Genomic DNA, 26,511 nt, shown 5'->3' on the forward strand with positions numbered 1-26,511 from the left:
GTAGAGGGCAAGCAAAGAAGACAGTGTTGACCTCTAGCCTTCACATACATGTACGTGGACATTAACCCACACCACACACGTGCGCGCGCACACACACAAGCACCCACATTGTCGTGCATATGCCACATAAAAATGCAAAGCAAAAATTTAAAAAATATTGAATAATAAGACACCAGCCAAGAGCTCCAGGAGCAGATAATACTAATTAAGCATGACCTGTAGCCTCAGGGCTCTGATGTCTAACAAATTACAAGGTCATGGATGATCAAAGATGGTTGTTCTATTGAGTATGTGTGGTTTTAATGAGATATAATTATTCATAAAGCAGGTGAGCACTACTTAAAAGGAGAGATTATAGTAAGTAGTATTATTTCTTCATGGAAATGCTTTTTTTTTTCTTATTACCAGTAGGGATTAAGAGCTATGTTTGGATGTCCTTCTTAGGTCAGAAAATGCACAAATTGGCTGAAACATGGAAGTAATTGTGTAATATAGAACAGCAACCCCATATCACCATATCTAGATTCTTCTCAGGTGCATACACAACCACATACAAAATTAATGTCTATGAGTCATTTTTTATTTAAAAAAAATAATTTTCACTAAAGGATAATTTTCAGAGAGCTTTCCCCGGGTTTTTGTGGATGATCCACATGATAGTCTTAATCTCCTGATTTTATATAACTACAACAGACTGTCAAATTTAGCACCCAGGGTGTTTTGATGGCTGAGCCCACACAATGCTAAGAAAAGCAGCCCATGACTCATGTGCACTCGCTCTGCCGGCCTGGGCCCGGCTGAACTCGCTGCACAGCTAGCTGCACCTGCCTGCATGACGTTGTACTGCTGGATGGCCGTGTGCTGCAGCTGACTGGCTTCCTCCTGCAGCCGCAGGGCAGCATGGCATAGAGGCAAGCTGGCGACCACGTCCTCTGGGATCCGGAGAGCACTCTGGCAGAGCTGCACGGCCTGCACCTTGGGCTTCAGTGACTCCATCTCCGACAGCAGATGCTGAGAGGGGCAGGATCGGGGGTGGGGGTGGGGGGGTTGGAGCTTTTAGGAATTTTATCATGTATTGCATAAACAAAGACATTTCCCGAGTTGTAGCTATGGGTCAACACAGTTTGCAAGGAAGGTATGCTCTCAATAATGCATCTGTGTTAAGACTAGCATTGGGCTTAGAACACATTTTTCTTGTTATCCTGTTTTTAAAATATAGCCCCTACCACCCCGTTCATCTTAAATTATTGCATGTGTATGTATGTATTCATGTAGTGTGGGGGGAGTAAATGCACATATGCACTTGAGTTCCTATTTGCAGGTACAGAGTGAGGATTGTACATATACGTGTCCATGCATAAGGAGGTCAGAGAGAACAAGCTCAGATATCATTATTCAATAGCTGGTAGCATTTTAAATGTTAATACAGGATCTCCCACTGGCTGAGAGCTTGCCAAGTAGGGTAGGCTAGGTAGCCAGCCCATAAGCCCCAGGGACCCACCAGTTTCTTTCTCCCCTGCACTGTGATTTTTAAGCACAGGACACCCTGTCTTGTTTTATTGTTGTTTTTCTGACACAGGATCTCACTACGTAGCCCTTGCTGGCCTGGAACTCATGTAGACCACACTGGCTTTGTCTGTCTGCCTCTCCCTCCCAAGTGCTGGGATTTAAGGTGTGCTCTACCACATCTGGCCATGCCCAGCTTTTTAACAGGAGTTCAGGGGATCTGATCCTGTGATTGCAAGGCAGGAACTTCGAAGGCTGAACCATTCCCCCAGTCCCTCCTCAATTCGTTTTGCTCACCTGTCGATGGGACAGTTGCTCCTTGAGACTAAGTCGCCCCACCTCTGGGGAAGTCAGAATTGTCTGGGCTTGTTCCAAAGCTGCCTGTAAATTTCTCAGCTCTCCTTCAAACCTTTTCATATCCTGGAGAACAAACCCCTCTTGAACATTAATACATTGACTTGAAGTTCAATGTCATAGCTAAAGAACGGCACCACAGTCAAGAAACTGTCTCACCATGGGTGAACACTTTCTCCCCGTGACAGCATGCCAGTTTTTTGTTTTGTTTTTTTGTTTTGTTTTGTTTTTGTTTTTTTTACCTTGGCTGCATCTTGGAGACTCTGCAAACGAACTCTGATCATCTGCCGTAACTCCTCAGTCTCCCGTCCTGACTGTGCCACTTGCTGTGACATTTTTTCTGTGCAGTACACATTGGCAAGGTATTGCACTCTCTCAGCCATTGCTTCCAGGTCACTGTCAATTTCTTCAGATTCTTCTAGCAGCGTCTAGAGTGAAGTGTTGATGTTTGTGAAACTGATACAGGGGCAGGGGGATACAGATATGTACAGTGCAGTGGAAAGGCCAACAGAATAGGAAGGGGCCAAGGAAAAGTAAGCTGCAATCCCCGCTCGCCCTTGATGCTGTGGGAGCTTTTATGAGCATGGCACAGTGTTTGGCCATCTCCCCTCTTGTGAATCCGCTTACAGGCTGTACATTGTTATCCTGATTGCAAAGAAAACAAAGCTGAGTGCAGGAATCTTAATAGCTTGCCAAGGCCACTTGTTATCGAGTGTGGGACTTGAAGGTTCATGCTTTCTCACACCCAGGCTCCCCCCCAACCGTGAGGCAGGGGGATTCCTGCAGCTGTGATGCTTGGTCACACTGTGTGTCTTGATCACATCTCTGGGCCTGCCTTTCCCCACATTTACACTAAAGAAGGACTTTCCAGCTCTTGTGTTGTACTACCAAGATCTGAGTGCTAGCAGAAACAAAAAGAAGCATGAGCATTGCAAACGAAAACCTTTTCGAACTTGTTTCAAGTAAGACAAGGAGGAAGAAGCCATTCGCAATGTTGAGGGAGGAGAAGCTCTCATCGCTCAGTCTATACCACCTGCTGGGACTAACAATAATATTACAATACAAACAGACAACACACATAGACAGACGTGCATCTGAATATGAAAAAGAAAATGAAAGAGTGGCCACGTATTAAGGGATAATTTGAACCAAATGTGGAACAACTTGTTGGAAGGTTGAGATGAGGGTCCAATAGTGGTCAAGAAAGATGTCTGCATTTTAACAGATGAGGAAGGAGTGTGGTAGTTTCAATAAGTGTGGCGTTCATAGACTCGTGTGTTTGAATGCTTGTCCTACAGGTAGAGGCACTATCAGGAAGTGTGGCTTTGCTGGAAGAAGTGTGTCAACATAGAGGCAGGCTTTGAGGTCTCCTATGCTCAAGCTATGACCAGCGTGGCTCACAGTCTCCTCCTGCTGCCTGTGGATCAAGATGTAGAGCTCTTAGCTCCCTTTCTAGTACCATGTCTGCTTGCACACTGCCATGTTTCCATCATTACTATAACAGACTAAGGCTCTGAACTGTAGACCAGCCCCAATTAAATATTTTCCTTTATAAGAATTGCCTGAGGTTGGGGATTTAGCTCAGTGGTAGAGCGCTAGCCTAGCAAGTGCAAAGCCCTGGGTTTGATCCTCAGCTCCCCCCCCCCAAAAAAAATAAGAATTGCCGTGTTCATGGTGTCTCTTCACAGCAATAAAACTCTAACTAAAACATGGAGGAAGGGAAAGATACTTCATACTGACGGGACAGCCCATGTAGGGCACAAAGGTGGGGAAACACAATGTGCAGTTGGGGAGACATATGATGAGTAGAAGAAACAGGGGTGCATTACTCTACTTAGATTATTTTCAGATAAAAGAAGCATTTTTCCTTCCACAATGAATATATTATATATAAATATAAGAAAAATAAAGTATCCCGTTATATCACGTCCTAGGCAGGGATGTCCAAACTTATAACACTGTGACATAATGCTGTCATTGACAAGTATGTTGAGGAACATTCATGGTTATCCTGGGATGCATGTAGACTGTGGGCTGAAGGCTGTACATGCCTGAAAGGAGAACTCTAAGAAATAATTGCTAGTACATCTGGGCATTTTTTTAGTTAGCTAAGAGCACAAGGTACTGTAGCTAGAGTTTTCCTGCCTGGCCCACAGTCAGGACAAATCTCTGTCACCTGCCAGTCCCACAGCCGCTCAGATGGGACCAAGTAAACACAGAGACTTATATTGCTTACAAACTTATGGCCGTGGCAGGCTTCTTGCTAACTGTTCTTACAGCTTAAATTAATCCATTTCTATAAATCTATACCTTGCCACATAGCTCGTGGCTTACTGGCATCTTCACATGCTGTTTGTCATCGTGGTGGCTGGCAGTGTCTCTGACTCAGCCTTCCACTTCCCAGCTTTATTCTCCTCCTTGTCCTGCCTATACTTCCTACCTGGCCACTGGCCAATCAGTGATTTATTTATTGACCAATCAGCAACACACTTGACATACAGACCATCCCACAGCAAGGTACCTCCTTATATCTCTTTTCCATCTGATATTAGAACAAGTGGACTTTTTTACACTGCATTTGTTTCAGGGGGTCGAGGAGGGGGTGAACCCAGGCAGCTTTGCCCTCTAATGGAGACACCTGAGGACTCTCTAACATGAGTTCCCTCCTGGGCTTCTGAGTAGACAATCCAGGTGGCCTAAGGTTGCTTTCTTTGGTCTAGGATGCAGTTAATCCGCCCAGTTGCCATGTCATGAACACTAACGCCAATCACGCCTAGGATGTCTAATTCAGGCTTTGCTCTCTCTCCGGTATCTCTGTCTCCCCATCTTCAAAGAGAGGCCTGTACTTGCTGCTGCAGTGTAGAAGCTCCCTCCTCTGCTCCCTCACACCAGCAGTCTGCTTTCCCGCTGCTGCACTGGCTTTCTGAAACCAAATCCTGGACTATTCATCTGCAGGGAGAGAGTATCGTCAATGGCTTCAGGGTGCTTTTGACTTAAAGCCCAGGTTCCTGAAGACTTCCATCCACCCTTCTTATCAGTTGTTCTTGTAACTTCTGGTTCTTTCAAGTATTTCAGGGCACCAAAGGCATTCTTCTGTCTAGCTGTTGGTACTTCCACAGGACAATGTGCTTCACAGGAAACGTGAGACAGGAGCAGGAAGCCAGGGCTAGGACTTGTTCAGTGTCACCTGCTCCAAAGAAGCCTTCCTTGACCTTCCTCTTCAGTCAGGCGGCTATGATTCCCAAGGTTCCCGGTACCTGGAGTCTTCCCTCTCTGCACTTACATATTCTGTTTCTCTCTCTGTCCCCACCCCACCCTACCCGACTCTTTTTTTTTTTTTTCCTTTTTTGAGACAAGGTTTCTCTGAGTAGCCCTGGCTGTCCTGGATCTCGCTCTGTAGACCAGGCTGGCCTCGAACTCACAAAGATCCACCTGCCTCTGCCTCCTGAGTGCTGGGATTAAAGGTGTGTGCCACCACAGCCCGGCTTCTGCCCCCTTTTTAACTGGTCGCCTCTATGGGGACAAGGGACAGGGGAGTATCTCTTCCATTCCAAATACTTGTTAAAATTTTCTAGATGAGGAAAGCATTGCATAATTGTTTGTTAGGCAAAAAAGGAATGAATTAGCTTGGGAACTGTTAAAAAAACAACTTCGGTTTTGTTTTTAATTGTAAAGAAGGATGAAGCTACATCATTTGTAGGAAAATGGAGGTCACTGGAAATAAATCTTACCATGTGAATTAAGTCAGGAAGACAAATAACACACATTTTCACTTGTGGGTCTTGGACTTTACAGGTACACAAAATCAAGCATGTTTAGATGCCATGAAGGGAAAAACCGAAGCTCTCTTGGGAACAATGGAGACTGGTGGGGAGGGGTAAAAGTTGGGAGGGTCGGGGGCAGAGAAGTTCAGTGGCACTTGCTGCTCTTGCAGAGGACCCAGGTTCTCTTCCCAGCACTCACATGGTGGCTCACAACTGCCTGTAACTGCATTTCCAGGGGATCCTATCCATGCCCTCTTATATACATACAGGTACACACACACACACACACACACACACACACACACACAATGAAAATAAATAAATCTTAAAGAATGAGGAAGGTAGTAGGATTTAGGGAAATATTCTCAAAATATATTATATACATGCATAAAATAGACTTGTTTAACCCTGTATAATAATATAATAATAATCAAATAATTTAAAAAATCTCATCAGATAGGCATGGTGGCTTATGCCTATGGTTCTAACACTCAGGATTGCAGTGAGTTCAAAGCCAGGCTGGACCACACAGTAAACTCCAGGTGTTCCAGGGCTACACAGCAAGACTTCATCTCAAAAGCCAAAACTACAATGAAAAATCTTCAGGATTTCTTCTGAACCCTGCATTGTGTTCCACTATATGCAAACATCTTACAAAATTCAAAATGTCTGACATTTGAATTTCCTTTAAAAGTCCACTCCAGGGTCATCAAGATGGCTTAGCAGGTCAACATCCTTGCTGCGCAGGCCTGATGATGTGAGTCTAGTGACGGGATCCCACAGTGGGAAGATGGAAGCGACTGATAGAAATTGTATCCTGATCAGTACATGCTTGTGTGCCTGAATTCTCTCTCTCTCACACATACATACACAAATCGATAAGAAAATCCAACTACAGTCCTTGATATCACATTAAATATTTTCAACATTTTGGATTAAAGCCTCACGTAAGGAATCCAGGAACTGAAATCAATAGATCTGAGCCATGCCATCTTTGATCATCGCCATATATAAAGGTAATTGCTCTTCAAATGATTTTACTGAATTACCAGCATTGTTAAAAATAGAGCAGCCGGGCAGTGGTGGCACACACCTTAATTTTGACACTTGGAAAGCAGAGGCAGGCGGATCTCTGCATTTGAGTCCAGCCTGGTCTACAGAGAGAGTTCCAGGACAGCCGGGGGCTAACATAGAGAAACCCTGTCTGGGGTGGGGGTGGGGATGTAAAAAAAAAAAAAGCAGTGTTATCTTGTCATTAAAAGTTAAAATTTCCTTTATCTTTTCTGTTCTTAAATCTACATCTTTAGATTTCTAGAAGTCGGTTATATTTCCTTTGTTCACCAGCTAATTTGTAACATTAGTCTAGTCTGCCAGCATCTAAGCATATCACACAGTAGATGACCAAAGCTGTCTGAGAAATACTTGTCTGTATCTTGGAGGAGTGCACTGAGTAGGGAGATAAGAGATAGGGGCGGGAATTTGAGCCGTGGAAACATTCCAGGAGGAAAAAATATCCAGAACCGTATCAGGTAGAAGGAAAAAAGGAAATTTACTTTCCCTTTGTAAATAGGAAAAATTTAACCATGTAACCTAAACGAAAACCAGCCTGCATTTTGTGGCAAGTCCTGTTAGAAATATGCATTTAATTCAATCGTAACTTACTAAAAGGATGAAGTAATTTCCAGAGAGTCTGACCAAAAGAAAAGGAACATTTTTGTCTCCTAAGGTCAGAGGAAATGAAGTCATGTATCCTCCGGGGTGTGGATAGAGGGTCTGTTCTCAGCTGCTCTGACCTCCTGAGTAAGCCACATGACTCAGCCTTGGCTGCAGCTGAAAGGAACCAGGTATGAGAACCTGCCTGGAGCACCAGCGTGTGCCAGGTAAATGCTGGGTGTCTGCTCACAGCTGACTGGCACAGGGATATTACTGGCATCCCTGTATTACAGGTGAAGAGGTGTAATTGGGAGACAGTAAGTATTTTGTTCCAAGGCACACAGTACTGGTTGATAGAGTTTGGGCTTTCTCTCCTTCCGGGTGTGACGCCTAGCGTTTCTCCACATGCCCCTGTATCTTTTCATGTGAAAGAATTTCCTGCATGTAACTGTCCATCCCAAAGAAGGTTCTACAGCAGCAACTACAACACAAAAATACAGGGACCACAGCATGGGGCTGACTGTTTTCAGGTTCTGGGAAAGGGTGGTGTAAAGAAAATAGAAGATTTGTATTTATGTACAGTCTCATGAACTCTCACCCTTAGCTACTTGTGATCAAACCAGAAGAGCAACTGTTTGTTTGTTTGTTTGTTTGTTTGTTTGTTTGTTTAAATACTGTTTTTAAAATTACATTGGGAGGGTGCATGTCAAGTGCACATGGAGCAGTCAGAGGACAACCTTCAGGAGTCAGTTCTCTCCTACCACCAAACTCAAGTCATTGGACTTTGTGGCAACCACCTTTGACCCCGACAAATTCTTTTTAGGTGGCACTTACAATCATTTTACACTATGGCCATTTAAATTTTGGGTCAGTCTGATCAGTCAAATGAACTGTTTCTTTTCATTCTTTGTTAACTTTTTTTTTTCCTTTTCTGAAATTACCTGGTGTAAGATGTACTGTTCTCGGAGTTGGCTTGCAGAATTCCATGCGATGCTTCCATGCACCAAGACTTTAGCTTTCTCAATCCACTTCAGAATGGACTCAAGCATTTCATTATATTCTTCTAAGTGTGATGATGCCTGAAAAGTCATTAACGTTCAGATGAATGTAAATCCTATCTGGTGAGTGGGAAATTCATCCCTACTCTGTGTCTTTGGATACAACCATCTCAGAGGGTGTAGTTATATCTATGATATTGAAAGGGATCATGGGGGCCCGGGCAGTGGTAGTGCATACCTTTAATCCCAGCACTTGGGAGGCAGAGGCAGGTGGATCTCTGTGAGTTCAAGGCCAGCCTGGTCTACAGAGCGAGATCCAGGAAAGGCACAAAGCTACACAGAGAAACCCTGTCTCAAAAAAACAAAAACAAAAACAAAAACAAAAAAAAAGAAAGAAAGAAAGGGATCCTGGAAAGTCACCTGCCTATGGAAAATCTGTCAAAGGTCTCCCAGTATCCTTAGGGTAAAAATCCAAGTTCATAGTGTGCTTCAGTTATTTCTCTTCCTCACTCTTCATTTTCATCTTATTCTTTTTCTTTTCTTTCTATCCTCTTTCTACATTCCATTGAGTAAAGGAGGAGGCTAGCAGGGACTGCATCTTGCAGAATCTCAACACTATAATTCACACTCACCAATTCCTAAGCTGGGAACAATAGTAAGTACAGTGCCTGTTATCCCAGTCTGGGAGGCAGAGGCAGGAGGATCAGGAGATCAAGGTCCTCGTTGGCTATATTGAGTGATGTTGAGGCCAGCTTAGGCTACATGAAAAAAAATTAAGAAAAAGCTGAACTACTCACTTTAACTTTAACCTGATTGTAAGATTAATGCTTAGTAGATTTTCAAAGGCCAATCTACAACTAAAAATTTAAGATGATGTATATATGGGTACGTATGTAACTTTAAAGTTTTTAAATCTGTCCTAATTTTTATAACCGATTTTTATAAAACTCACTAGTGGATGGTTATTCTTTTTACCATTACATCTCCAGTTTACAAAGTACATACAGCCAAGTCTATTCATGTGAAACTTTGTCAAAGTATAATATAGTTGGTTATGAAACAAATGTAGGTTTTTATATAAATCACAGAAACACTGTAGAAAGTAAACCACAGTAAACTTCTTACATCATCTCTAGTAATGTCTTTTTATTTATTTTTCAAAAGGGAAATGGTCATAGTGTCCACCTTAAAGCATTTTGGTTACTAGCCTGGGGCCCATACCTGGTTGAGTTTGGAGAGCCGGCTCTCAGCCTGCCTGATGGTTTGCTGGTGGAGTTCCATCAGCTTTCCTATCTTCTTGGCCAATGGCTTGCCCAGCTGACCGTGCTGTTCGGAGAATGTCTGTACAGCAGCATCCAATTCCATTAACTTTGAATTACAGCCATCTAATTCTTCTCCCAGCATCTATGCGGTCATCAACAAGACAGAGCAAGCAATTATGGAAAATAATACATTTCCCAGGCTTTCCTAAGATCGGAAGGATTGTATTTCAGATGGTTTGTGTTAAAGGTGAGAATTATAAATAATCACGCTACTATGGTTTAGCGGTTTGCATCTCTTGGGTGAGAGCAGCGGAGTGGGGTGTGTTGTGAACCTCATATCTGTTTCCCTGGGAGAGGACTGCTTTTGCCTTCTGCCCCACCCAGTGGATTTGAGCTGTTTAGCTCATCAACAGGGTGCAAACACAAGATGTGACTGATTCGCCTTGGAATTTATAAATTTGGACTTCTAGACCACCATGAATCTTTTGCTCTCCTATTACACATATGTGCATGTATATCTATGTATTTCTATTACAATGATAAATTACACAAATAGACTGGTGTTATTACATTTATGTAGTGTCTTAACTGTCTCCTTTTCCCACTGGGTTTTGGTGGTTTGTTAAGAACTCTCTATGACTGGGTAACACTGACAGAGCAAAGCAGTTTAGCCAGCAGCCAGCAGCACCCCTTGCCTTTCCACTTCCCCCTCTCCTTACCTTCTGGGCCCTCCTCCTTACCTTCTGGCCCCTCCTCCTTACCTTCTGGCCCCTCCTCCTTACCTTTTGACCCCTCCTCCTTACCTTCTGGCCCCTCCTCTTTACCTTCTGGCCCCTCCTCCTTACCTTCTGGCCCCCTTTGCCCTCTGCCCCGCCCCCTTACCTTCTGGTCAGTCTTAGCTTGAACAAGATTGTCGGTTTTGGCTTTCAACTTTGTTAGAATGGTGGTGAGATCTTTGGCCACCTTCTGGATCTGCCGACCAAACTCCTGGCTCGTGGCCTTGCCCTGCTCAATTTCCTGTACCTTCTCTTGGATCTACAGGAACAAGTGGGAACATCAAAAGTCATCATTGTTGAAATCAGAGAAGAGCTATTAAAATTCTCAAATGCTGTTGAAGAGTCGCATTTTCAGTGGACAGTGTGCTGCCTCGACACTGATGGACTTCATGAAAGTAGGTATGAGAGGTTGCAGAGACTGCTCAAGGTTTAAAAGTACTTGAGCAATTGTGAGGACCAGATTTGGATCTCAGAATCCAGGTAAGAAGCTGAGTGTTCTGTACCTGTCTGTGACCCCAGTTCCACAGGGAACAGGGACAGGAGGATTGTTGAGGGCGCTGACTTCTAACCTTGATGAGTAAACAGTATCCCTGAGCTCGGGAAGAGACCCTGCCTCAAAAGGGTAGGTGGAGTGTGATAGGAGGACACTGGATGCTTCCTGCTGGCCTCTGTGTATGCACAGGCACACATATTCATGTGAATATGCACACACATAGAAATAAATAAATATTTTTAAAATTTCTAGAGGAAGCAGGTCCAAGCCCCCAAGGCTTCAGGGCTGATTTACTCTCAGTAGCTGTGTGCATGTACTATGCTCTTTCTGCTGTTCCAACAAGGAAAAAAAAAATCAATGTCTGTTCCCTGAGTTATTCATTAAATATTTACAGATGCCAGTTAGCTTTGCTCTGTAGGCAGCTGACTCTAGCTTGTCTACTCACTGACCTGTGTCTGTGATACAGACTCTTCATAGCTTTTCTCTCCTTTTTACTCTGTGTGTGTGTGTGTGTGTGTGTGTGTGTGTGTGTGTGTGTGTAAAACAGCACACATGTGAAGGCCAGGGTACTGACTCTTGGGAGTCCTTCCACCGTGGGAGTTCTGGGGACCACACTCAAGTCATCAGGCTTGGCAGCAAGTGTCTTTCCCATCTGAGCCACCTTGTCATCTCCTAAGATTTTTTTCTTCTTTTTTTTTAAAATTTATTTATTTTTGTTTTGTGTACATGGGTGTTTTGCCTACATGTGTGCAGGTGTTGGGTCTTGGAGTTACAGACGGTTGTGAGCTGCCATGTGGGTGCTGGGAATTTAACCCTTGTCCTCTGAAAGAGCAGCCAGTGCTCATAACTGCTGGGCCATCTCTCCAGCACCTTTTTTTTCTTAATGAAATAGAAACCTACCCACAAGTGGTTGGAGGCATATGGATTGCTTTTTAAGCACCCTTTTGAAGTGTCTGATAGTAACATGGCAAGGCAACTTTTCCTTAACTTGCTGTTGTATTCCTACCACATACCACCAAAGCAGGGAGTGAATATGGTAAGAAAACAGGTGATGAAGGACGACTGAAGAGTGTGGCTTGGTGGCAGAGTACTTGGCCAGATGCACGTGTGAGGCCGTGGGTTTAGTCCCTAGCAACACAGAGAGAGGGGGGGGGGAGGCTACAATGGGTTGGATTTGATTTATAGCAACATTTACTTCATGTATTTTTTTTTTTTTTTTTTTTGGTTTTTTGAGACAGGGTTTCTCTGTGTAGCTTTGCGCCTTTCCTGGGACTCACTTGGTAGCCCAAGCTGGCCTCGAACTCACAGAGATCCGCCTGGCTCTGCCTCCCGAGTGCTGGGATTAAAGGCGTGCGCCACCACCGCCCGGCTACTTCATGTATTTTTTTTAAGAATATAATTCTGGGGAAAAAATAATCAGGAGCACAAATGTAACTGGGCATGGTGATGCACACCTATAATAATCCCAGCACTCAGGAGCCTGAGGCAGAAAGGTCAAGATCATGAATTTGAAGCCAGGCTGGGTTACAATAGGGAGCCTGTCTTAAAATAAATAAATAAATTACACATGCTTGTCTCTTTTCTTCTATTTATTTATTTCGGTTTTTTAAGACAGCGTTTCTCTGTGTAACAGTTCTGGCTGTCCTAGAAACAAATGTTTTTCTTTATATATAAGAAAGTCCTTTCGAATTCTCAGAGAAGCAGCGTTGCATTAGGACTGTCCTGGCCTGCGTCATTTTGACTTGAATACCAAAATAACTAGATTGCACAGAATAACTCTAGCAAGCAACAGGTAAACAGAGACAAATACATTTAAATTTTGTTTTTAAAAAAATGATTTATTTTAATGTGTGTGTGTGTGTATGTGTGTGTGTGTGTATGTGTGTGTGTGTACCAGTGGGGTCCAGAAGAGGGTGCCAAAGTCCCTGAAGCTGGAGTTACAGGTGGTTGTGAACCACCTGACGTGGCTCACCTGGGTATGAAACTCAGGTCCTCTGCAGGAGTGGCAAGTGCATTTAACTGCAGAACCATATCTCCAGCCCCCTAAATGACTTTTTAAAGACCTTAACTAGTTTCCAATGTCCAAGCAGTCTAATAGGCCAGTTAAATATTCAAAACAACAAAACAACAATAACAACAAAAACCAGTATGTCTTTGTTTAGCTCAAAATCCTGGTGCAGTAGAACTGGATTCTGATATGATTTTCAAACCCTCTGCCTCCTTCACTGGAGATTCCAAAGTGCAGCATAGATGTATGAATTCTGTGGTCTATGTTTTCTGATCCACAAAGCATTTTAGCACCCCTGTGTGTATACTCTTTGTGCCACATAGAGTGGTCTATAATTGAACTTCAAAGTCTCTAGCAATCAGCCACCAAGACAATTCTAAAAACCCACTACACTTCCACCTGGATGCCACACAACATGATTTTTACATGATAGTGAATCTTCTTTATGAGAGCAAGATCTCAAATCTCCTGGTCTTCACACCAAAAGGGACTATGTATTTCTTGTTTCAAACAATTTTCAAGTCTGTAATCCTGAGTTCTGATGATGGTGCGTCTTCTGTTGGTTGTTAGGGAGGCAGGGCAGAATGGAGCCCTTCCTCTAGTGGTGTGGACCCTCAGCATGCACACCAGTGACAACTGTGTCCCTGGCCTTAGTTGTTTCCTTCCCATGAGTGTCCACTTCCTTCAATATCTTCGCCCACCCACCTTACATCTCGCCGGACTAAAATCACAGTTAAGAGTGACAGGCACACTCTGGTTACTCAATATTAATGTTGGAACGTGTCATGTCTTAACTTTTTTAAGATATTATTTTACTCATGTGGGAGAAGCAGATAGATTCTATTTCTTTGTTTATGCCTTGAACACCAGGTTCCCGGTTATTGGGTTGTTGGTGCTGTTTGAGGATGCTGTGGTCCTTTTTGAACATGGGGCTTAGTTGGAAGATGTGGGCTCCTGCCCATAGCACTTGAAGTTTATAGCCAGCTCTACTCATAGCCCAAGATTTCTGCTTCCTGTTCTCCAATAATATGAGGAGTCCCCATCACACATTCCTGACATTCCTTCCCCACCATGACAGAATGTCCTCCTGAGTCCAAACAAATCCTTCTTCCTTCACTTGCTTCTGTTGGGTTTTCTGTCACGTTGATGACAAAAGTAAACAGTACATTTTTATAGCATCACTGTTCGTAGCAATGGTCATTTGATATGTTCCTTGCCTGGGAATAAGTTCCAAGCAAATGCTAATTGTTTTATAGTGATCAATTTTTTCCCTTGGTTTCCTGGGAAATACGATCGTACACACCAAAATCCCTCTTACGGGACTAACCCTGGGGAAGAACAGAAAGCTCCCCGCCCCCAGTAAGTTTACCTGATCATGGATCTTTAGGTCCAAAGCAGCTTCAGCGAGCTGGAGGGAGATTTCAGATGGTAATATAGTGTAAAGACCCAAGTACTTATTCTTCTGTTCTTCTGCAATTTTCTCGATGCTCTCTCGGTGGCTTGTGGCTTCAGCCAGGAGGGTCTGAGGAAAGAAAGCAAAACAAGAAAGAATAGGTACCTGATAAGGAACACACTTTTTACAGATCTAGAGATAAAGCTGTCTGGTTTTCATCAGTTATGAAATTAGAGAATCATCTTAGGAGGGGGATGAGCTTCGGCATGTCCCTTTTGATCAGGCAGCTAATCTCAAGAAGGAATACGACATACCTATATAATACATGCCTAAAAATTCTAATTAACAATTCGTTAACTATGCACAAGAGTAAGCAAGAAAAAGGCCACATACTGACATGATGGGCAAAGAGAGTGAGGAGACTTTCGTACCTTCAGTTCTTCCAATTGTGTGTCTATCTCTATTGTTGGATTCCCTAAGTATTCCTTTGTTTCTTGAACCCAAGACTTCACAGAATTGATTTGCGTCTCCACGGCTTCTCGCTCCTGGAGCTCCTGCTTCACCAGTTTGCTGTGACTCTTCACTTTGTCTTGCATGCTTCAAAAACCAGAGGGAGAAAGCACAAATGGATCTGAAGTACAAGGAACTCTCCTGGGCGTGACGCAATTTTATAACGGACATAGAAAGGAGGAAACCTAGTATGTTTGTGGTAGGTAATGTTACTTCTGGTTCTGTCAGATATTGTTTAGTGACAGCAGGGTTCAGTTCAAGTATAACAGAAGAAGTTGCGTCACTGGGGTAAATAATTGATCCCTGGAAATTTGAGAGTTGACTTTGTTCCCTGCCACTAAGTTGCTATTTATTTTCCTATGCAGAAAACCTAGAGATAGACAGATCTTTGCTTCATCTTTCAGATCTGCTCAAATGGTACAGTATCCTCACCATTTGAAAGTCATGTGCCATTGGATATGTGTGTGGCTTCAGACATGTCACCGTGGTTAATATCAATGTCATGATTTGAATTAATGGGACAAAAGGCTTTTCAATACATAGTATCAGATTACCATAACACCATTAATAACTGAGAGAGGTCAGAATACATATTTGTATGAGGTAACATTCCTTAATAGAGGAATAAAATTATCTAAAGACATTTTTCCAGTGGCCCAAGAAGTGAATCAGGTTAGTTCTAGGTCATCAAGATGAACTTTCTCCTAGAGTCACTACCAAGGAATGGGATTAATTGCCTAGATTTCTGTATCATTCTTGCTCCTATCCCCCTATATCACCAATGGGTTATCAAGCTTTATCAAATCAACATTTTAAATAATGCTCAGTTGCTAGAGGCCCATGTCTAACCTGGGACTTACTAATAGCCAGGCTGACCTCAAACTCATGACCCTCCTGCCTCATCCTGCGGGTGGTTAGGATGATAAGCATGTGTCACCATGTACTTGTTCTCTTTTGAATGGCTCAGCCTCTTTCCCACCGCCCAAGGGATTTCTAAACTTGGTGTATGTGTTTCCACCCCAGCGTCATTCGAACGCACTCAGTCTCCAGCTGCAGGAGACACCTGCTTTGCCATCCGCTCTAGGCTAGGTACCTCTGCCTAGAGTCTCTTAGTGTCTGTGGTGGTTAATCTTCATTGCCAGCTTCCCTGGGTGTAGAGTCACCCAGAAGCACACTTATGAGCAACTTCCCAGAGGTGTTTAACTGAAGGGGGATGCCCTCTCCTGAATGTGCGTGGCACTACCCCACAGGCTGGGGTCCCAGACTGAATGAAAAGGAAAACAAGAGAAGCAAACCGAGCACAACCATTAATCCATCTGTTTCCTGACTGGGATGTAGTGAGAGTAGGGAGGTGGGGGGTTGGAGGAGCGAGAGGGGGGCGCTTCATGATCCATCACGCCTCCCCTCCTGTGACGGGCTGTAGCCCCTCAGACCACGAAGCAAAACAGAACCTTCCTTCCTTAAGGTGATTTCGTTACTGTGACAAGAAAAGTAACAACTTGGTGCATGTTTTGCAATACTTTCCTGAACTGGCCCTTCGGTCTTCTATCAGTACTTTAAAATGCAGGAAGGTTAAACAATGAGTCTGTTTGACTTGTCAGTGTATCCCCGCCTCTCGTGTGTGTGTGTGTGTGTGTGTGTGTGTGTGTGTGTGTGTGTGTGTGTGTGCAGATGTGGGGGAGTATAAGTATACATGTATATGCAGATGCATGTACGTGTGCATGTACATAGAGGCCAGAGGTCCATCCTGGGTGCAGTTCCTCAGGAGCTATCCATCTGGGTTTGTCAGACAGCCTCTCTGTGTCCTAGTGTTCAGGGAGCAGGCTAAACTGCCTGGCCACCTAGCCCCAGAGATCTGCCTATCTCTCTGTCCCTGTTGCTGGGATCACAGGTATGGGTTACCATCATGCTCGAGCAGCGGGCACTTGACCAACTGAGGCAGCCTCCCCACTGGCTCTTATCATTGTTTAATATTTCTATTATCAGATATGTACTTGTCTAATAAAGAATGGAAGATCTAAGAAAACCCGGAAGCAGAAATGATAGGAGTAGATCTCCACCTTTTGCAGCTGACATGATGGAGCATCCCCATGCCTGAGTAGCCCAGATGTGCCTTTGAGTCAAGGCCAGTTGCAATAGTGAGCAAAACAGGGGTGTAATTACTTGAGACATTGATCCTGCATGGCAGTGATTTCCTGCAGGATGGGCGCCTCTTCTCCCTCACCGGGGAGGGCTCCGTCTTGCAGCATGCTCAGCGCCCGCTGTTGTAGCACGCCTAGGGCCAGCTGCTGCTGCTCCAGCTCCAGCAGACACATGTCGTGGCACTCAAGGAGGGCCGTGAGCTCCGCTTTTGAGGCTTTTTCTGGTGAACTCCCAGGTAATTTACCTTGCAGCTGATCCATCTTTTCGGAGGTTTCTTTAATCTAGTGACAAGTAGACATCTTATGAAGCTCAAAATTATACTGAAAAAAGTATGGCAAGTCCAGTCAGGGCCACACTAGACATCGTTAACCATGACGACATAAATTCCAACGTTTAGAAACGAAAACTGACATGGTAGTTTTAACAGGAAAGGCCACCTCCCCCACCCCGGGTTTAAATTATTAATCCTCCAATCTTATCAAGGTAGTCACAGACTACATGCGGCAGAGAAACTTTAAATGGACCAACATACAAAACATCCATTCTTAAAGTTAGCCTGAGCGTGTGTGGGAGTCACAAAGAAGACATGGCTAAAACATTGAACCTTCCCTGATGGGTGGAAGAAATTACATATGGATTTGAGGAATGAGTTTGATTCTTGTTTTTACAACAAAGAAAAAAAATTATTTTGGACTTTTTCCAAAATAGGTTAAAACCAAATGGGGCTTATACTAGTTTGTCTTCCTTTCACAATTTTATTGCTTAATTTTCTTTTTAAAAATTCATTTATGTATTTATTTTTGAAGTTTTATTGGTTGTTAATGAGTATGTGTGCACATGCATGTGTGAGACATGCCCAAGAGCACAGGTGCACATGTAACACACATGTGGATGTCATAGGATAACTTTTAAGAGTCTGTTCTCTCACTTCCCTGTGGGGTCTCGGGATCAAATCAAGTCATGGGTCTTGAGCCACAAGCCCCTTTACATGCTGAACCACTTAGCTGGCCCTTATTTATCTTAAAATTGGTATGCAAAACAACATTTTCCCTTATAACATTTTCATATGTACTTGGTTTTGGTGGCTCCAACCCCCTCCTCACACAGACCTCCCTTTCCACTCTCCCTGTACCTCTTACATTCATTCTTCTGTCCCCCATTTTCTTTTTTTCCTGCTCTCTGTCACGTGCATTCTATTGCCCTCCTCATGCCCTCTGGTCCTAACTTAAAACTAAACTGTACAATGCACATTACATTTTGGTTCATAATTTAGTTTGAAATGGAAAAAAAAAATGATGAAAGTTTCCTAAGACTAATTTCAAAAGAGAAGCATGTGGCTGTTTGAATGAGCAATCCCCCACCCCCCGACCTCTAGCCTCGGGTAATTGAATACTTGGTCCCTAGTTGATGGCCCTGTTTGAGAAGGTTTAAGAGGTGTGGCCTCAGTGTTGGAAGTATGGCACTGTGGGAGGGCTTGGAGAGCTAAGGTCTTCCCCTACTCCCAGTTTGTGTTTTCTGCTTGGTGCTTGTGGTTCAAGACGTGAGCTCTGAGCTTGCTGCTCCAACTGCCAGGCCATGCCTGCTGCCTGCTGCCACGCCTCCCCGCCATCTAGAACCCTAATCCTCTGGAACTGCAAGCCAAAACAAGCTCTTTCATCTCTAGGTTGCCTTGGTCATGGTGTTTTTTTCACAGCCACAGAAACGTAACTAACACAAAGGCAAAAGGCAAGATACCAGTTTTCAAAATGCATCCTAATCTTTGAGAAATGAAACAAAACACAACTTAAGCCAATCCGTAATCCAAGTTACCTTATTGCCCAAGCCCTTCCACTCATCTATTGCATCCTTCAGTATCTTCTCCTGGTCCTGGGCCACAGCACGGAGACGCGTCCAGCGCTGCCAGGCAGTGGTCATCGACCTGCTTAGGGTCGCTTTGCTTGCATCATTTCCGGTTTTCTCTAGATGTGATGCCTTTTCCTCCAGGGCCACAATTTTCTCATGGAAAGAGTCAACTACAGACACTAAAGCCTAGTGTAGGGTTGGGGGTGAGTAGAGGGGGTTAGAGAAAGATTGATTTTGTTTTTAAAGTTCCACAGGCTTGGGTCAAAGCCCAAAGACACTTTTGCAAAAGGAAATATTTCTATATAAATGTAGGTTCCTTGGGCACATGTCTATAATTCTAGTGGTGGGGAGGTGGGGCAAGAGAGTCAGGGGATCAAGGTCATCCTCGGCTACATGTTGAGTTCAAGACCAGCTTGGGCTACCTGGAACCCTGCCTCAAAAACCCAGAAGCAAAATTAATAATTATGAGTACATTTTGCTGCCTCTAATAACTCTAAGGTTTTACTTATCGGAGTTGAGTTTGGATTTATTTTGAAAGGTGAATATTATTTATTTACAGAAGTTATTTTCTACTTGAGATGATTATTTTTCATGATTTCTGGCAATCAACAAGAAGGAAGGAAATTTTTACTTTGGTATTTTAGAATGCTATCGTCTTCCTTATGTTGCTCTGCCAGTGAGGGACAATCAGGTATTTATTTCTCGGTTTTGTTTTAGTTAGTCCAAGTTATCAAGAGACGGTATTTACTGATGTTTTAAAAGGTTTAGTTAGTTGTTATTCTGAGGGCTGGCAGGATATAGGCAGAAGTTAAAGATGACTTTTGAAGAGTCAGTTCTCTCTTTACACCTTGTTTTCTGCTGCTGCCCTGATTCCGGGAGCTCCCAGCTGCCCTCTCCCTTACTGTAGGGGTGCAAGCTAGGACCACTAACCTGTGCCTGCACATCTTGCTTTTTATGTGGGATCAGGGGACCCAACTCAGGTCGTCAGGTGTCAGGCTTGTGTGGCAAGCACTTTTACCCACCACTTCCCTAGCCCTTCACTGTCATTTTTAAGAAGCAGATTGCTTTGAATTTCTCTGTTGATCCTTAGCTACGCATTTCTCATGAGCATCCCCCCAACTGTGAAATGTATTTATTTGTGTCTATATCATACCGAAGGAAGCCAGATGGAAATAAAGATTTAATGATATGATTCTGGAAACATCACAAAGACTTGTTGCAATTAACATTAAAAAGACACTAAAATAACAATGACAAAACTGACCTTGTGTTTTGACAGCTTTTCTTCAGCCTCCTGGCTGGAAGAAGTCTTCAACAATGAAAACTCAGACAGCTTCTTCTCCGCATCATTCATCAACTCGATGACCTCTTCCCTTGCTTTCTGGTACTCTTGCCATTGAACTGTACATCTTGAAAGAATCCAAGAGAAATAAATAAGCTATACAAACCCAGCTATCTCCCACATAGAGCTCTGGTGTCCACATGTCTAATGATAAGAGAGAAAAACAAATTTACAGGCTAATGTATGTTACCGTATACATTATAGTAGCACACTATTGTTTCCTGTGTGGCAATATCTTTTTGCAGGAACCTACGCTAAATACCTCTGCAGGAGGTCCTGCTGGGCATGGGAGTCCTGGAAGACCCTCCGACTCCTCCTTTCCAGGGAAGCCATCTTCTGGGCTAGCTCTTCCTTTCCAGCTGGCTTGATGAGTGGGTCCAGCTTGGTCACGAGAACTTGGAGCTCCTCCATGTTGCTGTGGAACTGACCCTCTGTTTTGAAAAATTCCACGTGACTTTTGAGATTTTCCTCCGCACTCTCAACATCTAGGCCGTTGCCCGCCAGCTGTAACATTTCTTGGGCATCCTCAAGCCAGTCACTGGCTGTTTGGAGCACTTGGTAGTACCTTTGACAGTGACTGTATGATTCTGTCAAGGTTGCCTGAAAGACAGTCATCATGAGATAGTCAACTTCCATTTGCAGTAGGTTTGTAAGAAGCCATTTTATTTTTCCATCTCCTTCCTAGGTCCCAGCTCTAGAAACGCCATGAGAAGTTAACGCATAAGTTGGGAGAACTGTTTCCATGGTGAGTGCATCCGAATCCTGTATTCTTCCCTTTGCTAATCTTACTTTAATTCTACCAGTGATAAATACATCGCAGATAGGAGAGAAATGAACATAAATTTATGATAGCATCTTGATTGGTTCTGAAACCATGTGGTTTTTTTTTGTTTTTTCCTCAAAGCAAAATACAAAGCTTAGCAGCTGGATAATTTGTGAAGTCGTTATGCCTCCGTGGGTTAAAAGAATGATAACATTCAACATGCAAACTAGCCTTTGCCAGCTTCTGGAGATGAATGGCTTTCCCTTGAGTTTTGAGACTAAAATAGAAGAAGTAGAAATCCACAAAGCTTGCTGCTTCAAACCCAGAAGGAATGGAAATACTCTAACCAGCCACCAGTGAATGGCTAAGAGGCGCCACCCTGAAAGCAAAGACAGTTGTCAGGGTCGGCTGCAAACAAGGAGCGGATGGGAAAGGAGAGCGAAGGGGGAGCATGTGGGTTACAAATGCTCCCCATAACATCTGGATGGAGGCAACCAAGACACAGAGGCAAAGCAGAGACAACCTACCAGATTTTAGATTGTGTTCAAGAATCGCCAACTTGAAACAAATAATCAAAGAGATAGATCAGTGGTTCTCAATCTGTGGGTGGTGACCCCATTGGGGGTTGCATATCAGATGCCCCGCATAGCAGATATTTACATTACAATTCATAACAGTAGCAAATGACAGTTATGAAGTAGCAAGGAAATAATTGTATGGTTGGGGGTCACCTGAGGAACTGCGTTAAAGGGCTGTAGCCATTAGCAAGGTTGAGAACCACTGTGATAGATGATTTTCAAACAGAAGGGGTCGGTCAGTCCTTGCCCTGCACTCAGGGCCTGTCTCTGTATCTCCAGCTGTAGGAAAATAGTTGTTAAAGTTTAATGATGGCTGTGAGTTAGTGTGGAGAGCAAGTATGCTAAGCACACTTTGCAAAGCCAGCATTTTATGTATTTATTACAGTCTTACATAAAAACTGTAAGTTTTGCTATTTAAAGTTTGAATTCATCTACATTCAACATAAAGGTAAATGATGGGAAGATATGCCCAAAGAGGCCAGAAGAGGCATCAGATCACCTTGAACTGGAGTTTCTGGTGATTATGAGCCAGCTCAAAGTTCCCAAATCCAGCTCCTGCATAAGAATATCAAACAGTCTTAACCACTGAACCATCTCTCCACACCAGGATTATTATTATCTTTTGTGACAGGTTTGCATATAGCTTATATGTAGGTGTTTAATTTATGATCCTCTTCCTGCCTCTCTCTACTTCTCAAGTTCTGGGTACACGGCCATCTACCACCAGGCTCCATTTAAGTAGTGCTGGGAATTATACTCAGAGCCAAGTGCATGATGGGCAAGCAACTGAACTTTACCAGCAGAGCTATATTCCTAGGTCCTCAGCCAGGGGATTAAAGGAAACAAGTCTATAGTAGCCGCGGTATCTGTTCTCTTAGACTGATCGAGGAGAGTGTCAGGGCCTTGAGCAAGTCCCAGTAGGAGGGCAATCTGGGGGCTTCTCCATGCACTCCCGTCCCTGTAGTTCCCAGGTCTCAGGAGCAGCAGATAGAGCACTCCTGTTCCTGCTGGGCTACCTGAAGAAGGGGAGGAGAAACAGGGCAATGGATGGGACCGCCTACAAAAGAACATGCCTCAGCACCCAGTTAGTCTGTGTCATTCATGTGGCTTCACTGTTTTTGGAGCCTCTCCATCCAATGTGGTTTTTAAAATGCCAGATTTCACGTAGTATAAAAAGGGCACTAAGTATCCACTGGCCATACATCCCATTAATACATTCACAATGCTTCCGTGTGGGAATTACTCCTACGGGCTCTGCTGGTTTAGGATGCTCCAGGCACTTGTGTAAACATGTGCATGTGCCCTACGCACTGTGCCATACTTGACGTCATCTCCAGATCCCTTCTGACACCTAACATAAAGTTGTCATACTTTATCGTTAAGGGAGTCGTGTGAAAGGGTTAAGGTCTGTACATGTGTCAATTAAAAACAAAACAAAACATGCCAACCACATTAGTCTGGGGGTTCCTCAAAAAATTGCAAACGGATCCATTGTATAAGCCAGCCATACCACTCCTGGGTGTTTTCCTGAAGGGCTCTAGACCAACATGTCACAGAGACACTTCAACATCTGCATTTTACTGCGGCACTGCTCATCATGCTTTAGTCATGGAATTGCCTCGAGGGTCCACCATCAAGGAATGGATAAAGAAAACGTGGTATGCATAAACAACAGAATTTTATTCAGCCATAAACAAGGAGAGGGTGTCCTTTGCAGGAGAGTGATTGCAACTAGAGAGTCTTATGTGTATGGATCCTTTTTTGGTGATATTTTATTTGCATTAAAATGTTATTTGTATGTTAATAAATAAAGTTGCCCGGGGGTCAGAGCTATTAGCAAGCCATAGGAAAGCAGGGCAGTGGTGGCGTACACTTGTAATCCCAGCACTTGGTAGGAAGAGCTGGGTAAGTCTCTGTGTGTTCAGGGATACAGCCATTATTGGACACACATGCCTTTAATCTCAATACCAAGCAAGGAAAACCTGGAGGCCTATACAGACAGGCCATGATGAGGCGGTCATGTGGTTGGGTTTACAACCAATGAGAAGGCAGAACAGGAACACTATATAAAGACTTTAACACAGGGGTAGCTAGTTCGGAGAGGTAGGACCACTGCAGGAGGAAGGGTAAGGTTTTAGCTCTTAGCTCTGACCTCTTGGCTTTCTTCTTTGCATTGGTTCTGTGTTTGTTATTTAATAAGAAGGTTGGTTACATCTACACTTTTTTTTTTTTTGGTACAAACACACATACACATGCACTTATATGACATGAGAATGAAAAAATACTAGAGAAAAGACAGAAGACAAATGGGGCAGAGTTTAATGCATGAAAATGTCCTTATGAAACCCAGGACTGTGTGCAGTGACTATATGCCAATAAAAATAAGTAAGTCAGTCGCCAAAAAAAAAAGAAAATTTTCTCTGAGGTTGGTTGAAACTGTTGCAAGCTACATTATCAAAATCATTGATTATCTCTTCCAAATGTGAGGGGAAAAAAAAAACCCAAAAAAACCCAGCAAGCTACACCAATCTAAGTAAAATGTATCCAATACGGGACACATGACAATGACCACGCATAAAGAATAAAAATGGTCTTTGAAACAGTGTTCTATATTTTGGGTTTTTTTTTTTTGTTGTTGTTGTTGTTGTTTTGGTTTTGTGTTTTTTGAGATGAGGTCTCCTTGTAGTCCAGGATAGCCTCAAAGTGGTTTGTAGTTTAGAATGACCTTGAAATCCTAAACTTCCTCTCTCCACATCACAAGAGCTGGGGTTATATGAATGACGCACCATACTTGGATAAAATAAAGCACTGGGCTGTAAACAGAGAACTGACCCTAACCAGATTTTTCCTGTGTGTACAGATAGGCGGCCCAGAAAGAGAAAGGCAGAGCGCCCCCTACAGACCTGCCGGGTGCGCAGGGCTTCCTGCACATCTCCATCCAGCTCCTTGAGCTCCGCCAATGTGTGCTCCAGGTCTGCAGAAATCAGATCCTTGGCTTTGGTGAACTTCTCCTGCTCCTTGTGACTCAAGGCACTCATGATCCTCAGGCTGGAGAGGACTTCCTCCTGGTGGATCTGGATCTTTCGGATCTCCTCCTGGATGTCCTGGAGGCTGAGGTCAAGGCACACCGGCCCACTGAGCTCCGCCTTCACCCTCCGAAGCCAGTCCAGGGAGCGGCTCATTTCTGTCTGGAAATCTATGCTCTGTACCATTCTGCTCTCGCACTCTGTCACCATCTCCCCGACGCCAGATGTCAACTGTTTCAGCTCCTCCTGCCAGGACTGGACCTGACCCTTGGCTTTCTCGTAAGCCGAGGGATCGAGGTGTGGAGTAAGATCTTCCAGGTGGACAGTCACTCGTTTGAGCAGAATCCCCGAGTCCTGCAGACTTCCTGCCAGCGAGTGGTAGACTTTGAGCTTCTCCTCCGCAGGCAGCGTTTCCTCCTTCACTTTGGCCTGCTGTGTTTTCACGGCTTCCAGTTGACTCTCCAGCTGCCCGCACATCCTCCCATGCTCTTTGTAAGCGCTGGTGGTGTCTTCTAACAAACTCACCCTTTGCTCGGCTTGTCGCTTCAGTCTGTGATACAGGGTGGCCAGCTGTAGCATCTTCTCTGGCTGCCAAGGCTGACCTGTGCTGCGAAAACTTTCTTTTTTCTGGTTCAGTTCGTTCACGGCTTCCCCAAGGCCTACCACCTCACCCAGAAGGGCTCTGCAGCTCTCTTGAAGAGACAGGCTCTCTTCCACGATCAGGTCGGCGGGCATTTTTCTCATCTTCAGGAACTGGTCTTCCAGTTCTCCCAGAGACTGGGTTGTTAACTCGATCAAAGAAGCATATTCCTTTCGGGCCAGAATTGCTTCCTGGATTTTATAGAACTTGTCCTTGGCCAAGGCAACAATGACATTGAATTGTTGGGGCAGAGCACTGAGTTTTTCACTGAGGTAGGAATGGTCAACTTCATTTAGCGATGGGAGCATGGCTTGCCCAGTCCTCTGCAGTGTGAGCAGAAGGTTTTCGTACTCGGGAGATTGTTCTAGAATGTTCTGATATTTGTCCAATTGTGCATGGAGCTCAACGCCCTCATTCATGAGATTGATTTCGGGAAATGTGACGATGTCTGCTTGTTTAAGCCAATGGCAGGCTTTATCAAAATCTTCCTTAAAATGCTTTCTAGAAACTAGGCTCTTCTCTAGCTCCTGCAACCGGTGACTACATTTTTGCAAAACGGTGTCGTAGACACTCTGCAACTCTTGAAGCTTTCCTAGCACTTCCGGTCTTTCTTGCTCTATTATTCCTTTCATTAATTCACGACCCTGTGCCCAAAGTCCAGTGACCTCATTTTGGTAAGTCTTAAGACTGGCCTGGGTGGTCTTACATGTTTTGACCTGCTTGCTCACATCATCTGGAAGTAGGCAGATATATTCCCGGAACATGATCTTTCGCTCATGTTGTTGGATTTGGCTGGTGGCCTGAAAGACTGCCATGAGAAACTGGGTTTTCTCAGACAAAGCCTTGTTCAAGTACTTTCTTCGCTGGCCCACTAGGTCACTGAGACAATTCACATGCTTCTGAGCATCCGAGAGTGCCTTCTGGATCACCTTCCGCTCATTGAGGCCAAGGTCAGCCATCACACGATCCGCATCCTTCATCAGTGACTTCAGGAGCATCTGTTTGGCCTCCAGCTCACTGCAGATGGCCAGGTGGTCCATGAGGAGGTTCTGAGCCATGTCGGGAGGTGGGCTCTGCTTCAAGGCCTCCACAATGTTGGGTTGTTGCTCCTCGGCCCACTCCATCAGCTCCTGGAACCTGGATTGTACCACATTCAGTTCCTCCAAGTTGGTGACCGACACCTGAATTTTCCTTTTGACAAGGTCCTCGAGCTGAAACCAGCGTCGCTCGAAGTGACTGGTCTGCTCTCTCACCAACTCTCTGTCCTCTAGACTCAGGTGCTCTATCAGTTTCTGCTTGCGGTCTTTCAGGTCTTCAATGGCATACTTCTTCTCCTGCAATGCCAAGGCTAACTTCTTCAAAGCCTCCAGGTGGACAGCTGTGCTTTCTGCATTGGATCTACACATACACAAACAACACAGGAGCAAGTCAGTTCCTTACCCTCTTAAATAACATTTCAAC

At 44.1% G+C, this 26,511-nt stretch overlaps 1 protein-coding gene across 1 annotated transcript in view; it reads right to left on the minus strand.

The window, feature by feature from the left end:
• Window positions 1-26,511, minus strand: part of Syne1 (spectrin repeat containing nuclear envelope protein 1) — a 462,188-nt gene that overhangs the window by 168,179 nt on the left and 267,498 nt on the right. Inside the window, exons 76-88 of the mRNA XM_059272792.1 lie at window positions 24,288-26,448; window positions 20,306-20,643; window positions 19,966-20,110; window positions 18,669-18,887; window positions 16,881-17,140; window positions 14,639-14,804; window positions 14,184-14,336; window positions 10,420-10,572; window positions 9,497-9,679; window positions 8,219-8,356; window positions 2,103-2,288; window positions 1,804-1,926; window positions 784-1,011 (exon numbers count right to left, since the gene is read on the minus strand). Of these exons, the coding sequence (XP_059128775.1) occupies window positions 784-1,011; window positions 1,804-1,926; window positions 2,103-2,288; window positions 8,219-8,356; window positions 9,497-9,679; window positions 10,420-10,572; window positions 14,184-14,336; window positions 14,639-14,804; window positions 16,881-17,140; window positions 18,669-18,887; window positions 19,966-20,110; window positions 20,306-20,643; window positions 24,288-26,448 (4,453 nt within the window). The remainder of the gene's footprint in view (window positions 1-783; window positions 1,012-1,803; window positions 1,927-2,102; window positions 2,289-8,218; window positions 8,357-9,496; window positions 9,680-10,419; window positions 10,573-14,183; window positions 14,337-14,638; window positions 14,805-16,880; window positions 17,141-18,668; window positions 18,888-19,965; window positions 20,111-20,305; window positions 20,644-24,287; window positions 26,449-26,511) is intronic.

This window comes from Peromyscus eremicus, chromosome 8b (genome assembly GCF_949786415.1).
Source record: "Peromyscus eremicus chromosome 8b, PerEre_H2_v1, whole genome shotgun sequence".
NCBI classification, from domain to species: Eukaryota; Metazoa; Chordata; class Mammalia; order Rodentia; family Cricetidae; genus Peromyscus; species Peromyscus eremicus.